A 23,351-nucleotide genomic window follows, 5' to 3' on the forward strand; every position below is an offset into this window, starting at 1 on the left:
AATTAAGAACTTGTGGGGGCGAGAAGGTTCACAGTGTTTGTGTGTGCGTGTATGTGTGATAGAGAGTCAGAGGAAGAGGTAGAGACAGATCGCGTACGTGTGTGAGGCTATAAAGAGGTTTGGTTTGTGCGCTGATATGTGCGTGTGAGATCCGGTTAAGCGGCCTCGTTTAGAGAGGAAACATACCACAGATGGTTGTGGGTGTCCAGCTGTTACTCCATCTAATGGGTTAATGACTATCGCAGCATCCATCCAACTCACGATCTCCTTCTCTTTGTCTCTCCCCCTTTCCGCATTAGCCTGGCACACAGCACCCTGACTTTTTAGTGCCCAGAATAAACAGCACAAAAAAAAAAAAAAAAAAAAAAAAAATCCTCATTAAAACTTCCGTTCCAAGCCGAGCCTGCCCCCCTGCCACAAAAAAATAAAAAAAATCCTCATTAAAACTTCCGTTCCATTTGTGTTCCCAACCTTGCATTTATGATGCCAAATATCAACAGCTGTTTGTTTCCTATGAAGGTATGAACTACAAAGCGAATACCCAGGTTCTGTTCTTGTTGCATAACATTATTTTATTTATTTTATTATTTATTTCACTTTATTAATCCCCGAGGGGAAATTTCTTCGCTACAGCAGGGGGGGCTCTCAGGGGGGAGCTGCTGCAACAGGCTGCCACTAGCGCGGCGCCAGGTAACCTGACCTGAGGTGCATGTTTTTGGATGATGTGAGGAAGCCGGAGAACCCGGAGAGAACCCACGCAAGTACAGGGAGAACATGCAAACTCCGCACAGAAAGGCCCAGGACCGGATCTGAAACCGGAACCTTTTTGCTGTGAGGCGACAATGCTAACCACTGCACCACCGTGCCGCCCTGGTTACTGCTGGTCTTTGATCCTGATCCAAATCAATTGGCCTGTGGGACTGTGGAAACACTAAAGATAGTTTCTTTACTTTGTTTGCTGGATTTCTTTTTTCTCAGGGGGCTTTTGACAAAATGCCTTCTTTGGTGAGGATGAATTACAGTACAACATCCTCAGCAAAGCACATATTTCAAAACCATCCGAAGATGAGTGAACAGTCAATAAGTTTTACTGGCCTGAAATATGAAGCATTCAATACACATTTCTTTAGACAATGTGCCCATTTAGTGTTCTTTCCTCGAAGAAAATGTCAGAGCTCCTTCAACGTCAAAAAATACTTGAAAAAGAATTGACAGCAGTTGGGATCATGGATTTCTGACTTGTTTTTGGAAAGTTCATATGTACATGTACATAAATTGTGACTGCATGCGAGACTCAGAGGATCCAAAAATCTCAGAGCAGACGCACACGGGACTCATGAGACAAACTGATTGTTTTGATCTTGTATCGCTTCACAAAACGTGTTTTTATTCAGATCAAGTGTCTCTTTAATGACCCAGCCTGCTTTCAGGTCTTTACACGAGGCGTCTGGTCCGAATGTGCATGACAATTAGACAAAAGAAAACAAAAGAAATGTTTGTCATGTAGAATTATATTTCCAAAAGGTAACACAGCATGAATAAGGGGAATGGAATCTGCCAAATAAAAGTATATGATATTTTCTGACTTTCTCAGAGAAAAAAAATCTCATAAATCAATCTGCTTGCTGGCTTTGATAAAAATTGTGGCATGTAACAGTATAATAATAGGTTTACCAACACGTAAAACTGGAAATGAATGATAATATATTAACATTTCTTTAAGCATCGTATAAAGTTAACGGTGTATACTGTATAGTATACTTTAAGTATACGTTAAGTTTAAATGGCAGCTTCCAGTGACTAAATTGGTAAACATGGACTTTTAAAATATGGAAGTAACTCATGCTGCATATCTTTGTTTGGAGAAAGTCAAGTGGAAACCTCTTTGTTTGTTCCCTCTTTCAAAGACATTGATTTCCTCAGGTTTTCTTTGCTGGAGCCGTTTTTTTTTTTTTTTCTTCTCGTCTGCACCTGCCAGGAGTGTGACTGTAATGGACTGTAATGGCTTCAGAGACTTCAGATTCAGAAATGGCTCTTTTGTGTACTATGTTGTCATGTTTTCTAAAAATGAAAGGGCTTTGCATGAAAGGGCTCGGATATTTCTCCATAATGGTTAACCTGTCCAAAATACGAACTCACAAGGTCTAGCTGTATCTTGAAACGTCCACACTGTACGGCTGTCTGAAAGTGAATCTCTGGAGTTCCAGCTGACGTCTATGTGTACATGTTCTGTAGAGTACGGTGCTGTTCTGTTTATCTACCTTCAAGAGAAGGTTACTGCTCTTCTGGTTCCAATTCTTTCTCTATCTTCTTTAGCCAGGGACTCCACTGGTGAAAGCCAAATCCCTAAATTTCTTCTGGCTGAAGAAAAGTATGTTCACGACTTTCTTACAGCCATAATAGTTCAGCCCTGTGTTATTTTTGTGTTCTTAGGAATTATTTCTATCTGTTATGACAACATTTTACAACAATTTAGGGGCATTGAGACTTTGCTAAACAGAACATTACCTCATAAAGGTTTTGAACAAGCTTGTAATACATTATATAATTTTGCAGAAAAACTTCTGGAAAGCTAGAAACATAATGGTCAAAGAATAAAGCCAGTGATATTCTTTATTTATCTTATTTTAACAAATCATGGTAAAGACAAAAACTAACAGAGTTAGTTCAATACTTTCCTTTTTGTGGGTCTCAACCTCAAGCTGATGATTAAGCTAACTTAATGAAAACATGAATCTTCAACAACAAGCCACTATGTTTGCTGAGTATTGTCATTCAAATTGGTGAAAAGGGTGATTATTTCAAACAACTGACTACACTGGCATTTGGCAAATGTTACTCAAACCGGTAGTAGTAGTTAATAGTTTATATGTTGATGAGGACCATTTTCTTTAGTGGATTTGGTGTGAAACAAGCAGCAGCACAGCATGTGTGGGACCAACTCAAAGCATCATACTAATGCTAGTTCAGGCTTTGACTGCACAGGTGATAACAGGATCAAATCTTACCCGCTAATGTTATCTCTCAAATGTCTATTGTCACCATCCATTACATCTATTGTGTACTTACTGGTTTAAATACTCTACAACACATCGCTCTTCCTGTGTACTTTAATAAATATGGCGGGAGGCTTTAATGGCTTGTTTTCATTTTTTTTTTTTTTTTTTTTTTTTTAATGGATTCCTATTTGCAATTATTGAAGGTAATGAACATCCTTGCACACATGTCCTATTATAGCTGTCACATCTAGTTATGTACTGTAACATTATTCCTCTTGGTAACTCTCTCATAGTGTGAAATTAATTTAGGACCCTGCATCTATGACTGGGATATTAGGACTATGTCAGGTTGATCACAAAGCTGTCATTTGTTGATACCCAGGAAGAAGTCGTATGCACGAGTACTCAGGAATCAAAGGCTGCATTTACAAACTTGCAGTTTGACACAAGGAATATGCGCACATAAACACACTGCAAACAGTTGGAGCTAAGTAATTACAAGAGAATGTCGCACGGTACATCAACATTCGATAAGACAAACATCATGAATATTCATCATTAGTTTGTTTATTCTCCCCGTGTGACAGACGGGACAAAAACTGCTCCGCGGAGATATATCATGGGCACCAAATAACACACTGACACACACACACACACACACACACACACACACACACACACACACACACACACACACACACACACACACACACACACACACACACACACACACACACACACACACACACACACACACACTGACATTCACTTCAATCAGTATGAACACATGGCCACACACAGACACAAAGTCTATGGACAAACAGTGACAGCAATTGATCAAACAGTGACACAAGAAACAACTACTAAAAGAACCACATAATACACATTTCACATACAAACACACGCCCCGCCTCCCCTCCGCATGACAGCTGCAAAACTCTTCATCTTCTCCAACTTTGTCTCTTTAACTTTCCCTGGGTTAACTTTAAAACCCCTCAAGGTCAAGTCGGATAATAAACTTTCCTCCCCGTGTTGCTTCATTAGCACCACTGAGTGATATTTCCTCAGTTTTTTCTCCTGTTGTTTTTCCAATTGGTCTAATCTTTCTGTGCCCCAATATCCCGCTGTAATCCGAGAGCTGTGTTAAAACTGCCTCCAGTGGTTGCCGCGTACACAGAGACAGACGCCAGTAAACCGTGCACTTCCAGAGGCAGACACACTGCTGCATGCATTAACACTAATGACCCTGGGAATAGTTCATGTATAAGAGATTGTGTGAGGTGGAGGCAGGTTAAAAAGGCAGTGAGGCCATCAGTATGCATATGCAAATGCAGGGATACATGTTGTCATAACGGAGCAGGATCCTGTTGCTGTCATCCATCATTAAAACTGCTATGTTTGATGATCAGTTTGTGGTCATAAGCCACAGCTCGCTGAGCTTCTGTTGTCCCCGGCAACCTTAGGGAGGACAAATAGAAAGCGCTGGATTGCTATAGAAACCTTCAAAATTGAGATTAACCCCTCGGCTCATCACAAATGAGAAGACAATATTATAATTACTCCTCAAGCGAGCTGTTTCTATTTTTCCATTTGCCTTTTATCTTTCCACCAGGCTGTGGCCATATGGTGTATTGTTTCTGCCTATGTGCTTGTTTGAATGTGATGCTGTGTGTGCACATGAGAGGGAGCAAGTATAGCTCAGAAAATCCCATTAAGGGGGATATGTATTGGTTTGCTGTGTTATTCAAGGCTTTCTGGGACATTAGTACCGACATATCTTTCAATGTCAGTGCGAGCGGCAGCAAACAAACTAATCTGCTTCTCCTTCCACCCTCCTTCCTCTCTTTTTTCTCCCCTTTTTACTTGTTTTCTTCTCTCTCTGTCACTCTACATCAATCTCTGTCTTCTCGCTACTCCTTCCTTCTCCTCATCGCTATGCTGCTGCACTTTCCTTCGTCCCTTTTTTGGTCTGCCCATCTCTTCTCTTTAAACCATGAAAGTCTGTATTGATAAGATATCTGCGTACTTGGAGTGTTTTTTGGAGCTGAACACAGGTTGCAGTCGTGCTCAATGTTACGCGGTCAATCTCAAACCTTTGCAAAAACAGGAGAAGAAAAAGGTTTTTCTATGTCTAGTTTCCATCTTACACACTCCGCAGCAACAACACTTCAAATCCCGAACAACACAAACAAACAAACAAAATGAAATGCATTGAAATGCGTGTTTTTCTGAAAAAAGTACACAATGGATTCAGTTCAATTATGCGACATCTTAACTGACATCCAAATGCTCACTTGTTCTCATGGCGAGTTGTAAGTAAACAACAAAACCAAGGAAATGGCGATATACACACTGAAAACAGCACCACACACAAGCTGACTGTTGTAAAAATGTAAAACAATGTCTCTGTGTTCACAAGCATACAGGAGCACTATAATTGTGCAATATAAAATGACATGACCCATTCAATCGATCTGACTGCAGAGCACTTGAAGAAAAATAAAAAGGAAAGTTGAAAGGAAATATGGAACAATGGTGATCTTGTAAGTGCTTTCAATGGTTTTTAATTGTATTAATAAATACAACAGGATCAAATATATCCAAACATCTGTGTTGGTGAAATGATCTGTTGGAAATGCACCAGTGTCGTGTGAAACTGGCCGGTCCCCTCATTTTATAAGCGCTGATGATGCAGACAAATGTCCACAGACGGTTGACGAGTCCAGTGCATTCTCTCATCCTTTCAATGAATTTGATATTTTTTTCTTTGAATGTTTTGGAAATTAAATGACTTCTTTTTCATTCCATTGACAAATGTATTTTTCTGTACATGTCTTGTACTTGTACAATGCATCCGGAGAGTATTCACAGCGCTTTACTTTTTCCACATTTTGTTATGTTACAGCCTTATTCCAAAATGAATTAAATTCATTTTGTTTCCTCAAAATTCTACACACAATACCCCATAATGACAAAGTGAAAAAAGTTTGTGAAAAATTCTTGCAAGTCTATTAAAAATAAAGAATGAAAATATAACACGTACATAAGTATTTACAGCCTTTGCTCAATACTTTGTTGAAGCACCTTTTGCAGAAATTACAGCCTCAAGTCTTTTTGATTATGATGCTACAAGCTTGGCAAACCTATTCTTGGGCAGTTTCTCCCGTTCTTCTTTGCAGGACCTCTCAAGCTCCATCAGGTTGGATGGGGAGTGTCGGTGCACAGCCATTTTCAGATCTCTCCAGAGATGTTCAATCGGGTTCAAGTCTGGGCTCTGGCTGGGCCACTCAAGGACATTCACAGAGTTGTCCCGAAGCCCCTCCTTTGTTATCTTGACTGTGTGCTTCGGGTTGTTGTCCTGTTGGAAGATGAACCTTCACCCCAATCTGAGGTCCAGAGTGACCTGGAGAAGGTTTTCCTCAAGGATGTCTCTGTACATTGCTGCATTCATCTTTCATCCTGACTAGTCTCCCAGTTCCTGCCGCTGAAAAACATCCCCACAGCATGATGCTGCCACCACCATGCTTCACTGTAGGGATGGTATTGGCCTGGTAATGAGCGGTAACTGGTTTCCTCCAGACATGACGCTTGGCATTCAGGCCAAAGAGTTCAATATTTGTCATTATGGGGTATTGTGTGTAGAATTTTGAGGACAAAAAAATAATTTAATCCATTTTGGAATAAGGCTGTAACATAACAAAATGTGGAAAAAGTGAAGTGCTGTGAATACTTTCCAGATGCACTGTAGAGTCCAGAGATCTTCCACTGATTAAAGTGTTGATTTTCATGTTAGTCAAAACTTCTCTGTAAATTCCAGTGAAGATTTTATAATAATAGAATGCCTGATACTTAACATGTTACTGGTTTTGAAAACAAAGGTGATGATCGATTTCATTTCTCATTCAAACACATGGACTTACACTGAAAAAGTAAACCCGGCTACTTTATTAGCACATTCAGATAATGAGATCTGTGGGAACATAACATACATAAACACAAACGCACACACACCCACACAAATATATATTTATATATATGCAAATATATGTGCAGTACATATGAATATTGTCCATATTTTATTCACTTAATAGGTAACTGCCTTGACAACAAAACCCTAATATATTCCTCTGGGTGACAAACTGAGTCTTTGGAGCCGTGAAAATGAGAATTTCCCAGAGGAGATCGATAAGTTATCAGGTTCATTTTATAATCACTCAGCGTATATCAGAAATCTAGCCCACTTGAATGATAACCATGCAGAGCTTTCTCTCTCAGGAGGATCCAGTTTAATGTTGCTGTCTGACAACAATCTCTACCTAGTAATATCAGGAGCATGGACATCCACAGGACACACATATATACACCCCCCCACACACACGCACGCACACCCTCCCACACACGCACGCACGCGCACGCGCGCACACACACACACACACACACACACACACACACACACACACACACACACACACACACACACACAAACCAGTTTAATTTATGCAGGATTGACAATTGTTCTTTAAAGACAGAGAAATAATAAATGTTGTTAGTCAGATTTGTGTGTGCGTGTGTGTATTATATCTGTGTGGTACCGTTGTATATGTGATGCCTAAGGCCGACCCTTCAGCACTGAACATTTCAGATAGGAGACGATATAAAGAAGAAGAAATACTGTATATGGAAGATGGAGAAGAAAATAGATAACAGTGTAATGAAACGAGAGAACCTGCAGAAAGAATGCAGACAAAATCATAAAAAACACAAGATAAGCTTTGTGTGGATGTTTGCAATTAGACAATGAACCATCTACTCTACGCACTGAGTCTTTGTCGATCCGTCTTTTGTGTGTGTGTGTGTGTGTGTGACAGGTGTTTTCAATCATATGTCTGTATGGTTGGTGGATGTTTTTGAACGATAAGTGGGTGTCTGAGTTGGGGAGACATGATGAGCAGGTGTGCAGAGGATCTATTTTGTTACTCTTACTCGATAGATCCTTACTTTCTAAAAATGTCTTTTCTTTTTATAGCTGCAACTTGGTGCATCGCTTAGTATTGTCTCTCAACTAAAATAAGAGGTGAAAAACAAACCATTATTCCTCCTATAACTCACCTGGAATGCCTCAACTTCAGTCCCAGAAGACTATTAACAAGTTTAATGTCTTAAAGCTGAATTGTAATGCATACAATGGCAGTAACAAAACCATTAGCAAATTGTTCACAATACCATGCACCGAGTGCTGCCTTTTGTGCACGGATAATGGGCTCCCTTGTAGGCTCTTTATACTGACTGATGTCTAATTTTGGCTGAAAAGAGCAAAGCCAGAAAACAACAGTCTGCATACAGTTAGAACCTGAAACATTGCTCTGGAACAGCCTGTAATCAAGGGTGCAATGTGCAGCATTACAAAACATCACTATCATTTTATTAAGCAATATTTTATGCTTAATGTTTTATATGAATCTTATATGTCCGACACTGAGGATACGTTGGGAAATTTAATAATGATCATTATGTCAATCACAGTAATTTGAGAGCAACTGTTATGGTTCTGTTATATACAAGTGGAACCATTAATCACAAACCTAAAATGTAAACCTGCACCAATAACACAATGTCACTGTACGGTTGCACCACATGCAGAATAGTTATTCAGACACATTGCAAATGGGTAAGTGGAGTACAGTGCATCCGGAAAGTATTCACAGCGCTTCACTTTTTCTACCTTTTGTTATGTTACAGCCTTATTCCAAAATGGATTAAATTAGCTTTTTCCCTGAAAATTCTACACACAATACCCCATAATGATGATGTGAAAAAAGCTTTTTTGAAAATTTTGTAAATCTATTAAAAATAAAGAACGAAAAAAATCCCATGTACATGAGTATTCACAGCCTTTGCCATGACACTCAAAATTGAGCTCAGGCGCATCCTGTTACCGTTGATCATCCTTGAGATGTTTCTACAACTTGATTGCAGTCCATCTGTGGTAAATTCAGTTGATTGGACATGATTTGGAAAGGCACACACCGTCTATATAAGGTCCCACAGTTGACAGTGCATGTCAGAGCACAAACCAAGCTGGGGAAGGGTACAAAAAACACCAAGCAGGCCTGTATGGTAGAGTGGCCAGACGGAAGCCACTCCTCAGTAAAAGGCACATGACAGCCCGCCTGGAGTTTGCCAAAAGGCACCCGAAGGACTCTCAGACCATGAGAAATAAAATTCTCTGGTCTGACGAAACAAAATGAATGCCAAGCATCATGTCTGGATGAAACCAGGCACCGCTCATCACCTGGCCAATACCATAGCCAGGTCAATATGGTGAAGCATGTTGGTGGCAACATCATGCTGTGGGGTTGTTTTTCAGCGGCAGCAGCTGGGAGACTCGTCAGGATGGAGGGAAATATGAATGCAGCAATGTACAGAGACATCCTTGATGAAAATCTTCTCCAGATCGCTCTGGACCTCAGACTGGGGTGAAGGTTCATCTTCCAACAGGACAACAACCCGAAGCACACAGTCAAGATAACAAAGGAGGGGCTTCGGGACAACTCTGTGAATGTCCTTGAGTGGCCCAGCCAGAGCCCAGACTTGAACCCGATTGAACATCTCTGGAGAGATCTGAAAATGGCTGTGCACCGACACTCCCCATCCAACCTGATGGAGCTTGAGAGGTCCTGCAAAGAAGAATGGGAGAAACTGCCCAAGAATAGGTTTGCCAAGCTTGTAGCATCATAATCAAAAAGACTTGAGGCTGTAATTTCTGCCAAAGGTGCTTCAACAAAGTATTGAGCAAAGACTGTGAATACTTATGTACGCGTTATATTTTCATTCTTTATTTTTAATAGATTTGCAAGAATTTTTCACAAACTTTTTTCACTTTGTCATTATGGGATATTGTGTGTAGAATTTTGAGGAAACAAATTAATTTAATCCATTTTGGAATAAGGTTTTAACATAAAATGTGGAAAAAGTGAAGCGCTGTGAATACTCTCCGGATGTACTGTAAGCTCCGTGTCATGCAATGGTTTTATTGACCTGTTATATCAGTGAATGGAACCCTCAATGCAGATACAATAAGAATTCTCATCATGATGTTTAAAGCATTCGCAAAGCATTGCTGAGTTGCTTTTCTTTTTAAAAGTGATGCTTACTTTTTGTATCAGTAAATTTATATAAACCCTTCAAGGGCTTTTATTGACAGTGTTTTACTTCTAGCTCTAGCTCTAACCTGATAAATGAAATATATTCGACTGGGAAAATAGTAGAGTCTACACACTGTGGAAGGTAATAGCCAGAACATTTTTGCTTGCCATTCTGCACAGCAAACGAATATATATAGTGTAAATAACAACTTCAAAAGGCTACTTTTAGCTTTGAGAGTGCACTGGTCTACCTCAATCACAACATGGCCGAGAGCAGTCCAAACCATTTGATCTTTGGTTGGGAAACAGAGCACTAATTTCAGCTACAGCAGCAGCGGAAACATCAGACGTATTCCTCTCAAGTAAAAAATATGAGAGCACAACACCTTTTTCTCAGAGCACTTTATATCATTTCTGGGTTAGCAAGGTTATTGTATGACGAGTGAAATAATCCATCCAGGTTACTTGCAGGTGTAAAGAATCACACATGATACAGCAGCCCCCACACTGATCACAGCTATTCGGCCTGCCAGCTCTGAAATTAATCCTCAGGACAGACTGGTGGTCACGGTGGATCAACTCAGGAGGGAACTACAGAGGCCTCATCAGGGAAGGGACATCAGGCCTTGATGGCATCATCCCCAGAGTTCTGAAGGTCTGTGCCAGCCAGCTCTGTGGTGTGCTCCAGCAGCTGTTCAACCTCAACCCACACTTGGAGAGAGTCCCAGACTCTCCCTGCAGGGGTTCCAGTTCCTAAAGAAAAACACTCCTTTCAATCCTCAGCGACTCCAGAACGGTAGTTGCTTGACCTCTCACATAATAGAGAGGTTAGTTCAGGCACACCTCAGGCCCCTGGTGAGCTCCTAATTGCACCTCCTGCTGTTTGCCTACCAGCCCCATTGTTAGTGTGGATGATGCAATTATCTATATGCCGTAGAGGGATAACTCTCACCTGGACAGGGCAGGCCACACTCTAAGGATGATTTTTTTTTCAGCGCATTCCAGGCTGCACGACAGTGATGGAAGCTGGGAGAGATGCAGATATAGGTCCCTGTGATAGCATGGATCACAGACTACCTGACAAGAGAACCACAGTTTGTGAGGATTCATAACTGTGTGTCAGAGATAGTGGTGCAACATAGGGGCTCCTTGGGGTTCAGTCCTGTCTCCCATTTACACTTTACACTTCTGACTTCAACTTGGACTCATGCCACCTGGATATGTTTTTTGATGAGTCTGGAAATGTGGGATTCAGACTTGGTGGACAGGAGGCCAAATACATGGAAGAAGTAAACAACTTCATGGAGAGGTTGATGGAGGAATAACCATGTGAAAATGAATGAATGTCACGGACGTACACCTGGACAGTCAGCTGAAAAGGCCGACAAACACTAAGGCTGTTTACAAAAAGTCAGAGCAGGCAGCATCCTTTGAGCAGCCTGCAGCAGAATCATTGACCTGTTCTACCAGTAGTATTTGGTATTTGCTATTTGGTATTTGGTATGCAGTCTTCCATGCTGTAGAGTACAGGGGGATCAAGGTGAATGCTGCCTATTCAGGTAAACAAGTTAATCAGAAAGCCAAGCTCTGTCCCTTTGTTCTCCCTTCAGCTCTTTTTAGGTGATGGTGAAGAGAAGTCTATCCAAACTGAGGCATGCTGGTCAGCAGGGAGACTTCGAGTAAGAGCCTGATGCAGCGCAACAAAGAATGTTGTCAAAAACATTCCAAAAACAACGAACAGGAAGTCTGTCCTGCCAGCAGTCAACACAATGTTTAACTCATCCACCCTTTTAGACCACATTTTAGACTAAATATGTTCTAATGCTAAAATAAAGCTAAAATACAGTATGTTCTAACTTGATAGATTCTGTCATATTAAGAGATTTTTGGGAAAGTTCCTTGCCCCCGCTTGCACTAAACATTTTTTGTTGTTGTTAATTCAAGCACATATTTTTACATTTTAACAATTAAATGTAGTTCTTATGCTTTGGTAAATTTCATCATGTCTCTGCTTGTATTAAAACAGAATGAGTGCTTTCTGGCCAACTGGGCCAAAGGAGAGTGCAAACTTACACACACACACGCACGCACGCACGCACGCACGCACGCACGCACGCACGCACGCACGCACGCACGCACGCACGCACGCACACACACACACACACACACACACACACACACACACACACACACACACAGGAGTAGGTAAACAGAAAAAGACAAGACACAAACATCCAAAGCTTCACAAGTAGCTGGTGTTGCCTTCACGAGTTACACCATACACAGCATTCATCCACACAGGCAGATCTACAGTTACAAATATTGTCATTCAATATCCTTATGTGTACAAAAATCTGACCACTCACGGGACTCGTATGAGTTTGTGTGACTGAGGGACTGAGGGAGAGATATAGACAAGCACAACGACAGAGAGCGAGAGAGAAATATAGAGAAAGAAAAAGTGTAACCAATGAAATAAAAGAGAAAAAAAAAATGAGATGCTGCTCCTGCAAACACCTTATTACTCCAGGTTAATGTACTGTAAAGTGTTATACTACTTTCCTTCAACACTCTCACCTGTGTGGCTATAAGCTTTAAGCGTTGCACTCAGACAGACAGACATAGGGTGAGATAAGACACATGACTCTGTCAACACAACATATGACAGCATTATCCCAGGAAATGATGCATCACCAAGACACCAGCAACCAGAGAGCACACGTTGTGCGATGTAAATGATTTGGGCTCATCTGTGACGGATCACACTTTGTTGCGCTATTTCTTGTACAGTCTTTCCCTCTAAAGACACACTTTGTCACAAAAAAGCCTACTCGCCCGCCCACAAAAATACACACATGCCTGCTGTTTCCTACTGGCATACCTTCACCACCACCGCAGATGTCTTCAAGTATCTCCTGTTCTAACCTATCTGAAAGGCCAGAGAAAGCTTCCAGGTTTATTCCATCTGTTAATTTGCTAATTTGACTAACTTTACATGTCAGCCTTGAGTGCCTCTTATCAACTGAGTGAGCACCCTGCCCCTGCCCGTGATGGGCGGGGACCAAAAAGCTGCATGCAACCTTGAAGGGAGGAAGATTCTCAACAGTGCAGCTAAAGCCCAGGAAGTTAGAAAGGATAATTTAATGTTAATTAGCATCTTGTCTACGGGGGGTATGAAAAAGATGGTGAAAAGAAACTATAGGGAGAGCAAGAGAGATGCCTGAGGACCCCAGTGATAGTCCTCCTTTCTCTTGTCTTTTAGTATATTAGCTCTTGTTCTCTCTCGGCCCCTTACTTGCCTCGAGTGCTTTCGTAAATTAATGACACTGTAACCAGAACATTAGTCGGATAATGAAAGACGTGGCACAATCGGGCTGTGCGTTGGCACAATAGACTAATAAAAAGAATAATACATGAAATGTAAAGAGATGTTAAAGATAATAATGACATAATCACAAGCAATTACAATCCGCAGTATATAGTTGAGCATACTGTTGTAATTTGGTTCATTAACAGCAGAACTGATATATAAATAAATAAACATAAAGAGGGTGAGAGTGAGTGGACACAAAGCCCACACCATACAGGAGTAAGCAGCACTCACTGTAGATTAATTAAGGATTGCATATTTTCCAATGAAACATAATGAGTGACTTTTTTTTTAGTTCAGCTGGATGTAAGCTGGCGTGGTTCTCATTCCACAGCAGTGCACAGTTATTGGTACCTGTTATTTTTGCAGACACAAGAGCTTAAGAGCGAAAGCGAGAGACGAGAGAAGGGCAAAAGAAGCAATTGTTTGCTGCTGCTGTATTTGTAAAGGGTAATGATGAACATCAAAAACCACAAACGAGACAAAAAAAAATAAACAAGTGGTTAACCAGTGCTGCTGAATCAAATCATTAGGGTGGAATTCAAGACCTGTGCGAATGTGTGTGTGTGTGAGGATGTGTGGGGCATATTACAGTGGTTGGCTTGCTGTTACTTCTGAGGCAATAATTGAGACCAGAAGTGCCGAAGGAATGGACTGTTACAACGCCATGCATACACACAGCCTCATTATCCTGGACCACACTCATCTCTCATCCCTAGCAACCCCCGTTTCTCTCTCATGTCCTCCTGTGCCCCCGACTCTCTCCTTGTTTCTCTCATACCTTTTTTTTTTTTTTTTACATCCAAAATCAATTTCTTAGCACTTTCTATTACTGGTTTATACATCAGAATTCATGAGCTGTTACATGACCAAGTCAAGCTGTTCACAAAACGTTCTGCAGAGACATGGGTTAGGTAGTGTGTCATGTTAAATTCATCTGACAATAGAGACAAATATATCACAAAGCGACAACCAACAGTGATGCCACCCATTGGTTTCTGAACGGGAGTTATGAAGCCTCCAGTTTGGATATTGTTCATTGCCATCTTGTTATTTCAGAGCGTTTTGGAGCCAGAAGTGACCATGTTTGTTAGCGCTAGGAGGGAGGGAGTAGTGGATCTGACTCAATCTAATTTGAAAGCCTACGATACTACATCCCTCCCACCGATAGCAGTAACCTGACTAAACCTGACAGCGCTGTCAATCAGACACCCCCCAAAAACGGCTTTTTGAGGATTATTTTATAATTAATGACAGGATTATTTTCAGATGGACTGCCAGAAAACTAATAAGAAGGAGCAACTTTGACTAACAACAGCAAAAGAACTTGTGGGAAAAATGTATTGACTCATGAGACAAGCTGAATGGGAGTTTATGGAGGTGGAGGCTTTTTGAAGCAGACCCCCAGCAGCACCCGGTGGTATTGCAGTTTAAAGCACTCCTGCATCGGCTTCATTTTTTAGACCTGGAAGGTACGTCCACTTTTATGTACAGTCAATCGATATCATACTACATGACCAGTGCAGTTTCATTAAAACAATTTGAAGGAAAACATAAATAATAATTTGTTTGCAGTTAATGCTTTGACTTCTATGGTCAGCCAGTTAAACACTCGTATCTGATATCAAGATCAGAAGTGTGTTTCTGGTTACAGAACAGTCCTTTTTCTTGACGTGTGAACACACTATATAAAAATGTCTTATTTCCATGTTTTGAGTGCGTAGACAGCAGCTGCTTCTACTTTGCTTCCTTTTTGGTGGCCATAACACTTTCACAGCCAATAATACATCATTTCATAATGTGAAAAAACCCTGAAGTAATACCACTTTGCAATAATATCATTTTTGCTGTCAGCTTGGTTTGACATTTAGCCAATTTTGTATTTGTATTAGTCTTTGTATAAGCCGAATATGTGTGCGTGTATGAGTAAAGTGTGCCTGTAAAGTGCACACATATTAGACACTTGTGTCTGAGAACCACAGTTCACTGAATAAATAAGATAATTTACTCAATGGAGAAGTTTCTCTGTTCATTATCTTGGATGCTATAAATGTTTTGTTTATCAATTGCTTCAGGCAAGTCATAGAAATAGAGACACAACATTGTTTTTACAAGTTAACAATATCTCTCCAGTCAATTTGTGCAAGTGTGTGTGTGTGTGTTTACGTGTGCGTGCACATATGTGATTACATTTGGCAGTGTCTGTGTGAGTAAGAAAGACAGTAAGATAGAGTGGAGCATCAGTACTTTTACTGAGAGAGGAAGCGTGCTGTTTAAGTTTGTGTTTCTGAAAGTGAGAGACCATTGCAGGTTCAATGATTACTAAACTCCAAAGTGTAAAATAAACGTTGGCCAAGGTCGTTCCCTAACTTAGACCAAGAGGTAAATGATGCAACCATGGGGTGAAGGTCATTTATCAAAACTTAACCAAGATGCTTTTATGGCTAAACCTATCCAAACAAAAACAAGGCTCTGTTCTGGATAGACAAACAACAAATGTTGTTTTTCATTCAGGAGGCCAGAGGTCCGCTCCTGTGACAGTCATCCAATTATTATATATCTTCTATTAACAGAAGCCAAAATCTTTCTCTAACCCTAATCAAGTGTTGTCGTTGTAAAAGTCTAACCATTCTTCATCATGTAATTGTTTCCATGAGCATTCGCTAACCTTGAACATACCATACCGTTACCATGGTTGCCCTCGGGGCTATTATAGAAAAACGTGGTGGTGCACCTAAGAAACTGAAAGTATATATATTTTTTGTTTTACAGAATCAACATTCTTGTGCGGCAATTTGGTTGGTTTTAGAAGAGGTTTGAGCCCATGGGTGTCCTGACCTTAAACAAGCTGTGTATACACTGTATACCGAGCAGAAGTGTTGCTGAGAGCTGTACAGAGATGGGTCACCTAAAGGGGCTACTAGAATATCACCAATTTTTCAGAGGGAGCAAAGGTGCCAGAGAAACAGCAAGCAGGAAAAAAACGACTCTGTATTTTTTTACATCGGCCAATGCTAACCTTTTAAGGCAACTATCCTCTCATATTGAACAGCACCAACATACTTAGGCGCGAGCTTCAGCCAAACTTCTCTGCAGCTGTGAGTATGTGTCAGAGAGAATGACAGAATGATGTGGGGTTTTTTGCTATCTGCATCTGCATCTCCACAAGGGCTTGTTTGTGCAAGCCTTGTGCTATTAGTTGTCTAAAGGTTGTTTACGGTGAAAGGAATGATGCCACATCATTAGGGAAAGGTGCTAATTCTCCTCTAAAAGCTGTGATTCTAACACTAATGGAAAGAGCATTCAACAGCGTGAGAGGAGACGGGCCAAAGAGAGGGGACGGGGAAAAGGAGATTTAAAAGGAAGTAAATAATGTGAGGGAAGATTGGAGGTGAAGAATGGGGGAAAGGGAAAAATGGAGACTTGAGATGATAAATTGGATGGGAGAGAGAACAAAGAGAAAAGAGGGGAGGTAAGTTTGGAGGGAGAGGGGAAAATAGATACGAATTGATAAATGCAGACAAAAGATTACAAGGCGCAGCGAAGAGAGGAAGAGATGAGATAGAAGAAGGAATGTGGACACAAGAGAGAAAAAATAAATATTGCTTTTGTGTGTGTGTGTGTGTGTGTGTGTGTGTGTGTGTGTGTGTGTGTGTGTGTGTGTGTGTGTGTGTGTGTGTGTGTGTGTGTGTGTGTGTGTGTGTGTGTGTGTGTGTGTGTGTGTGTGTTAGTCTGAGTTGCGTCTCAGTGTGTGTGTTGCTGCACACCAAAACTCTCAGCATCAAACTCTCCTATCATTTTACCAACCCATCCTGTGAATGTTGGACTGAGTGTGTTTGCAGGTGCCGGATGTGTTTTAGTGAGTGAGAAGATAAAAAAAAATTATAAAAGGACAGAAGAGGTGAGAAAGAGGGTCAGACAATTAAAACAATTACTGCCCAAGTTTCAAATTAGAAGTGTCACTGGTGGCAGAATATAATTCCCATTTAACGGTTCGTTTAGCTCCAAAATGCCAGCCCCGGTCGAATAGATGAGATCTGAATGGGAGGAAAGTGGAGGTGGAGGAGTAGCAAGTGTGTATAGCCATGTGTGCTTGAGTGCTTGTGGTTCACAGTGGAAATGCTGTTGGCAGTGTAATTTGATGAATGCTGACAGCTAATTTATGAAGCATATTTTTGGGTAAATGATTTTTCCTGGTCCTACTTTCTCTGTCATTCTAGACTGGTAATTGGATTTCTCTAACTTGCAAGGTAGTGAATTAGAAGTAAACTAGTTAATGAAGGACTGGTGGACTGTGTGTGTGTGTGTGTGTGTGTGTGTGTGTGTGTGTGTGTGTGTGTGTGTGTGTGTGTGTGTGTGTGTGTGTGTGTGTGTGTGTGTGTGTGTGTGTGTGTGTGTGTGTGTGGTGGTGGTGGTGGTGGTGGTGGGAGGGGTGTTCTCACAACAGCATTTTCAACTTGAGAGTAAAAAGGAGAATATTAACCAAGCGTGGGTACTTGTGAGTGTGTGTTCAGATATATTGTGTTTGAAGATGTATGTGCTATCTCTGAGTGTGGTGGAAGTTAATTGCAAAGTTTTGGTCTGCTGCACTAATACCCAGCTATTACTAACCACCTTTTTGCTTTATTCCTACTAAGTCAATCAAGGACCATGGACGCAAACATAAACATAAACACACGCACGCACGCACGCACGCACGCACACACACACACACACACACACACACACACACACACACACACACACACACACACACACACACACACACACACACACACACACACACACACACACACACACACACACACACACACACACACACACACACAAACCCACCAATCCTTTATTCCTCCCTCATACGCCTTCTTTCTCATCTCAGTCACTTTAATTGCTGGGAGTGTCTTGTCTTTATGAAACTATTCCCTAAGGTGGGTTATAGTGTGCATGCGCATATTCATGTTTGTGTGCATATTTGAGTGTGTGTATAAGTGTGTGTTGGCCAAAAGGAAAAAGACAAAACTGTAAAGTGGAAAGTAGTTCTGACAATGAAAGCAAGCTTGTTATTCTCAGTGAAAAACACCCTGCTTTATGAATAATACTATGCACACACATATACACACATACACACATACACACACACACTTTCCTCAAACAATATATTAGACTAAATACCAACAACAGACTGAACAAAACAAGAGTAAAATGCTGCTCCCTTTGTCTCTTCTGTCACCGCCAGTGACAGCTGCACAGCTGTGAGCCATCCTCTCCGCTGCACAGAAACTTTTTATTTTTTTATTTTTTTTTAGCTAAATCGGGCCATAACACAAATCAAATGTATCTAATCCAGGGCAAACCTTTCCGCAAGCCAGCCAAACAAATCCAAACCAAACCGACACAAAACCCTAGCAGGCCTCGCCCAAGCATCCTCCAGCCAAACAAATCTAATGCAAATGAATGTAATCCAAGTTAATCTACTCAGAATGAGCACAGCCAGGAAACAACTCATTTCCAGTGCTCTGTTTCCATTGTATCGTGTGGACTTCGGGTGCTGGGTGAAGACGGGATGAAGGCAACAGTCATAAAGGCCATATCATAAAATATTCTAATACTCATTACATTATTGACACCTAATTAAAGCATCTGCCTTCTTTATGTTCACTCATTTATTCTGATTTCTCTTGTAGTTTTAATTTGTCTCCCATTTTTAGGACCCTCTGACAGAAGGAGATGGGAAGACTCTGTTTTGTTGTTGTTAGGACATTTCCATCATATTCTGACTGTGGCAGAAATACACTCTACCTGTGTTTGTTGTGTGTTCTTGTGTTTGAGTCTGTGGTGAATAAAGATGCCAGCCTCAGCCTTTACCTGGAGTGTTGAGCAGTCTGGACATGCGACAGCTATAGGCGATTGGCTGCTCACAGTATTCTGCACTGGTGGTGATGGCTGTCACCTGGAAATACAAGTGCTGGATTTGTACCTTCATTTTATGTTATTCAGCCAGACAGGTCAATTTCACGTGAGAACAAATTATTGAGCTGCAAAATTAAAGGAAGTGCACTGTAAAGTTGTTATAATTTAGCTTCCAGTGACTTTGAGGAGCTGAAAATGGAACAAGTGATCCATACAAATTGTGAATGAATATAATTACAGGGAGGATATGCTACTCAAACCATGTCATCTCATGGAACATGGTGGTCTTGTACACACTTCAGGTAAAAACTGCTCTCTCTTGTTGGCCTGATATATATCCTTCTGGTATTTCACTTCCTTTTACCTCCCTTTCCTCATCACTAATTGGTTCCTGTTCTCACCTCTGAGACCCCTCATTGACCCGACTGGGTTTGCCTGTTCAGTCCTCAATAAAAAAACTGAAATTCCTCTCACTCATTCTCACCCTCGCATGGGGTGGCGGTGCTAGTAAGAGTTCATTTCATTCTTTAGGCTTTCTATGTATCCATAATTAGCTGATAACTTTATTTATCCTTATTTCCATCCATCCTTCAATTATCTATACCTGCTCTATCCTGAATAGGGTTAAGATGGACATATGAAACTAACTTAAATTTTGCTTGAAGTTTTAATCTTGTATTTGTTTTCTTTCATATTCAAAGACCCATGTGTGCCCTTCATGTTGATACATGCAAATCCTTTGATTTAGAAAAAAAATTCAACCTTTGTTCACCGATGAAAGTCAACTTTTTATTCTGAACCTTATCTTGTTTCCACTTTTCTTCTACTCATTCACACAGTTTTTCTTTTGACTGAGAGTAAAAACTGTAATCTATAACCGCTCACCACAAAGATTAAGGTATCGACTCGAGTGTGAGAAAGCAGATTCAGGTAGTCTGAGCTGTGCTGTATGTGGCAGAACCACAGCAGACAAGTGATAGTTTATCCCTGTGCATAAAGACTGAATCACTAAAGCTCTGTGGAGTTTGATTGAATGACGCATGCAGGTCCTGCACTGTAGATTTGCCAAAATAACCAGAAACTGGTTTGTACCATCATTGTTACCATGGGTACAGACTTCATTTATTCTGTGTGAGTCGATCAAAAAATTCAAAGACCATGACAAGCAAGAATTTCAGAACATATCACAAATACATCCGATTTCTACACTGGATTATCTTACTCAGGTTAGTGACATAGAAAAACTCAACCTCAACAGTTTGCCAAGACGGGGAAATTGGGGTTCACTAAGCTTCTCAAGAGCACTCTGTCAGCTTTGGGTAGACTTAGATTAGATACATAGTAGACACCAGTGTTTTATTTTATTTCCTTAAATTTAGTTTTTTCCATTGTGTTTTAATATATAACAAGACAAGGTCTACAGTGATTGTACATGGCTGGCCAGTAGCTTTTGGCTTACCAGTGGTGTAACTACTCAGTCAGTTACAGTCACTTGCCCTGCTGTGGCAGTCCAAGCTACAAATAACACCGCTTTTACTTTGTGGAAGACCTTTTTACGAGTTTATTAACTTGTAGACAAGTTATTCATGAGTTTGATTTTATTTAGTTTGTAACATTATATACAATCCAAAATTACAAGAGCTAAATCTATGCAAATGTTGCACTGAGCTAAACAAGACTTTCCATGCATAATGCTTGCTCATGTGTATGTGTGTTTGTTTGTGTGTGTGTTAGTTACCTGGTCCATGGAGGCGCTGTAGTTGACCTGTAGCACGGTACGTCTCTCTCTACTAGAGCCAGTGACCACAGTTTTGGGTGGCAGGTTGTTCATAACTGTCGTCCATACTTTGTCCTCTACACATGAAAAAAATACAAAAACATAATACAAATGTTACTAACTTAGTCACACTTAGAAATGTATAATTAGATTTGCACAAATTACACAGATATAGATTAATTCACATGCTGATATATTGACACATATACACATACAGACATACAGATAAAACTGCAGTTTAGCTCTAATGGCAGTGAAGTTCTTTCTGAGTAATTTAAGAAGCCATGAGGCCCCAGAGTTTAATAGACACTTCTGTGCTGTTACAGCATGAACCAGTCACTCAGACGTCTCCCTGTTCATTCACACTGCCAGTCAGGGAGTGTGTGTGTGTTTCAGGTCTCTGAGGTGTGTGTATGTGTGCGAGAAAGTGAAACTCTTAACATTTCGGAGGTGTGTGTGTGAGTGTGCTATTCAGCGTGACTAAGGGGCTAGCCCGTGGAGTGCAGTGACATTTCATTAAAAGTCTCGCCTTTGCTCTGCCTGCATGCTCTGCTGTTCCAGACTATCTACTTATTCCGCTGTATATGTGTGTGTGTGTGTGTGTGTGTGTGTGTGTGTGTGTGTGTGTGTGTGTGTGTGTGTGTGTGTGTGTGTGTGTGTGTGTGTGTGTGTGTGTGTGTGTGTGTGTGTGTGTGTGTGTGTGTGTGTGTGTGTGTGTATGTGTGCGTGTGTGCCTCTGACACAAGTGTCACTCAGGCAGTTGGAGCACTCTTATGTTTGCAAAACAGGTTCCTTTCATATATGTTTGTAGTGTGTGTTAAGACGTGTACGTGCATCTGAGCATCACTGCTGGCTGCTCCCTGCTCCCTCACAGTTAAATGTCAGTAACTGTGAGTTTGTTGCCATGGAAACCCCAGGTATAGCAGGTTAAGACTGCTGCTTTCTGGGGTTAAGAATGAAACAGGCTACGGAGTTCACTTTCCTCACAGGTCACTGGGACTAGACGGAGTAAGGAAGTGAGAAAAACACACACACACACACACACACACACACACACACACACACACACACACACACACACACACACACACACACACACACACACACACACACACACACACACACACACACACACACACACACACACACACACACACACACACACACACACACACAGAGCAGTGACAGCAGACACTGCCACACATACCTGTCATGTTGCAGTTGACTTTGAAGGGGCCAAGGGGTCCACTGCCATCGGGGTCAATCCAGTAGGCGTCAGAGGACCTGCCCAAATGCTTATAGGCCTCACATGAGGGCTCGTAGATGGCTGGAGGTGGAGAAATAAAGAGAAATAAAGGGGTTTTAGGAAAACACAGGAAAGCCCATAACCATCGAAGTTACAGTGCACATTATCATCCTTCCAAAATTTGAAATTATAATAAAAGTCATTGTTTCAGTCACATTGTGACATGCTGAGATATGAATTGACAGTGCAAATTATTCATACTAACTTAAAACAGCATAGTGCTGGATGGATGACAGATGAACAGAGAACGTAACTGTTCTCTAATCTTAACCATTAGTGGAGAAAAATGTTTTAATCCACTGATTTAGGGTTAGATAGTTACTTTATTAATCCCCGAGGGGAAATTTTTTCGCTACAGCAGCATACAGGAAGCAATAAGATAATATTGATTTATGTCAAATCAGAGTGATTGATTCCTTGGTAAATCTGAAAGTGGGCATAGATTGGTGTCGGAGTCATTCTCATTCTCTGCCATGAGGGTGATGCAAGAGAAGAAACTATAGTAAGCCACTAAACGGATTTTGGAAGATCTTCTGTCGGGATAGAAATCACATGTTAAGTCATGATATCATACCATAAACATACATGCTAACCACAGTAATATTTCACACATTCATATAATTTTGTTATATAATGGACCAACGATTAATTAAAGTGTAAAATTCCAGGATGGATCTAAAACAGCACGTGTGTGTGTGAAGCTGTTTTTTTTTTTTCTCTCCTTCCAGGAGTAAATCTCATGTGGTTGCCTCTTGTCTCTATTCAGTGCCTGTCAAGAAGTGGTGTCTTGTCCCACGCACTCAGGCAATCTATGTGACAACATATTGATGTTACGTTTGTGTTG

General features: G+C 40.9%; 1 protein-coding gene across 1 annotated transcript in view; it reads right to left on the reverse strand.

Annotated features, from left to right (window-relative positions):
• cntnap2a (contactin associated protein 2a) overlaps positions 1-23,351 on the reverse strand; it is a 317,507-nt gene that overhangs the window by 86,279 nt on the left and 207,877 nt on the right. Inside the window, exons 13-15 of the mRNA XM_069705533.1 lie at positions 22,409-22,528; positions 21,163-21,278; positions 19,380-19,464 (exon numbers count right to left, since the gene is read on the reverse strand). Of these exons, the coding sequence (XP_069561634.1) occupies positions 19,380-19,464; positions 21,163-21,278; positions 22,409-22,528 (321 nt within the window). The remainder of the gene's footprint in view (positions 1-19,379; positions 19,465-21,162; positions 21,279-22,408; positions 22,529-23,351) is intronic.

This window comes from Brachyistius frenatus, unplaced genomic scaffold (genome assembly GCF_029030835.1).
Source record: "Brachyistius frenatus isolate BFR_SWC_R1_liver_20210118 unplaced genomic scaffold, ASM2903083v1 Contig_57, whole genome shotgun sequence".
Taxonomy (NCBI): Eukaryota; Metazoa; Chordata; class Actinopteri; family Embiotocidae; genus Brachyistius; species Brachyistius frenatus.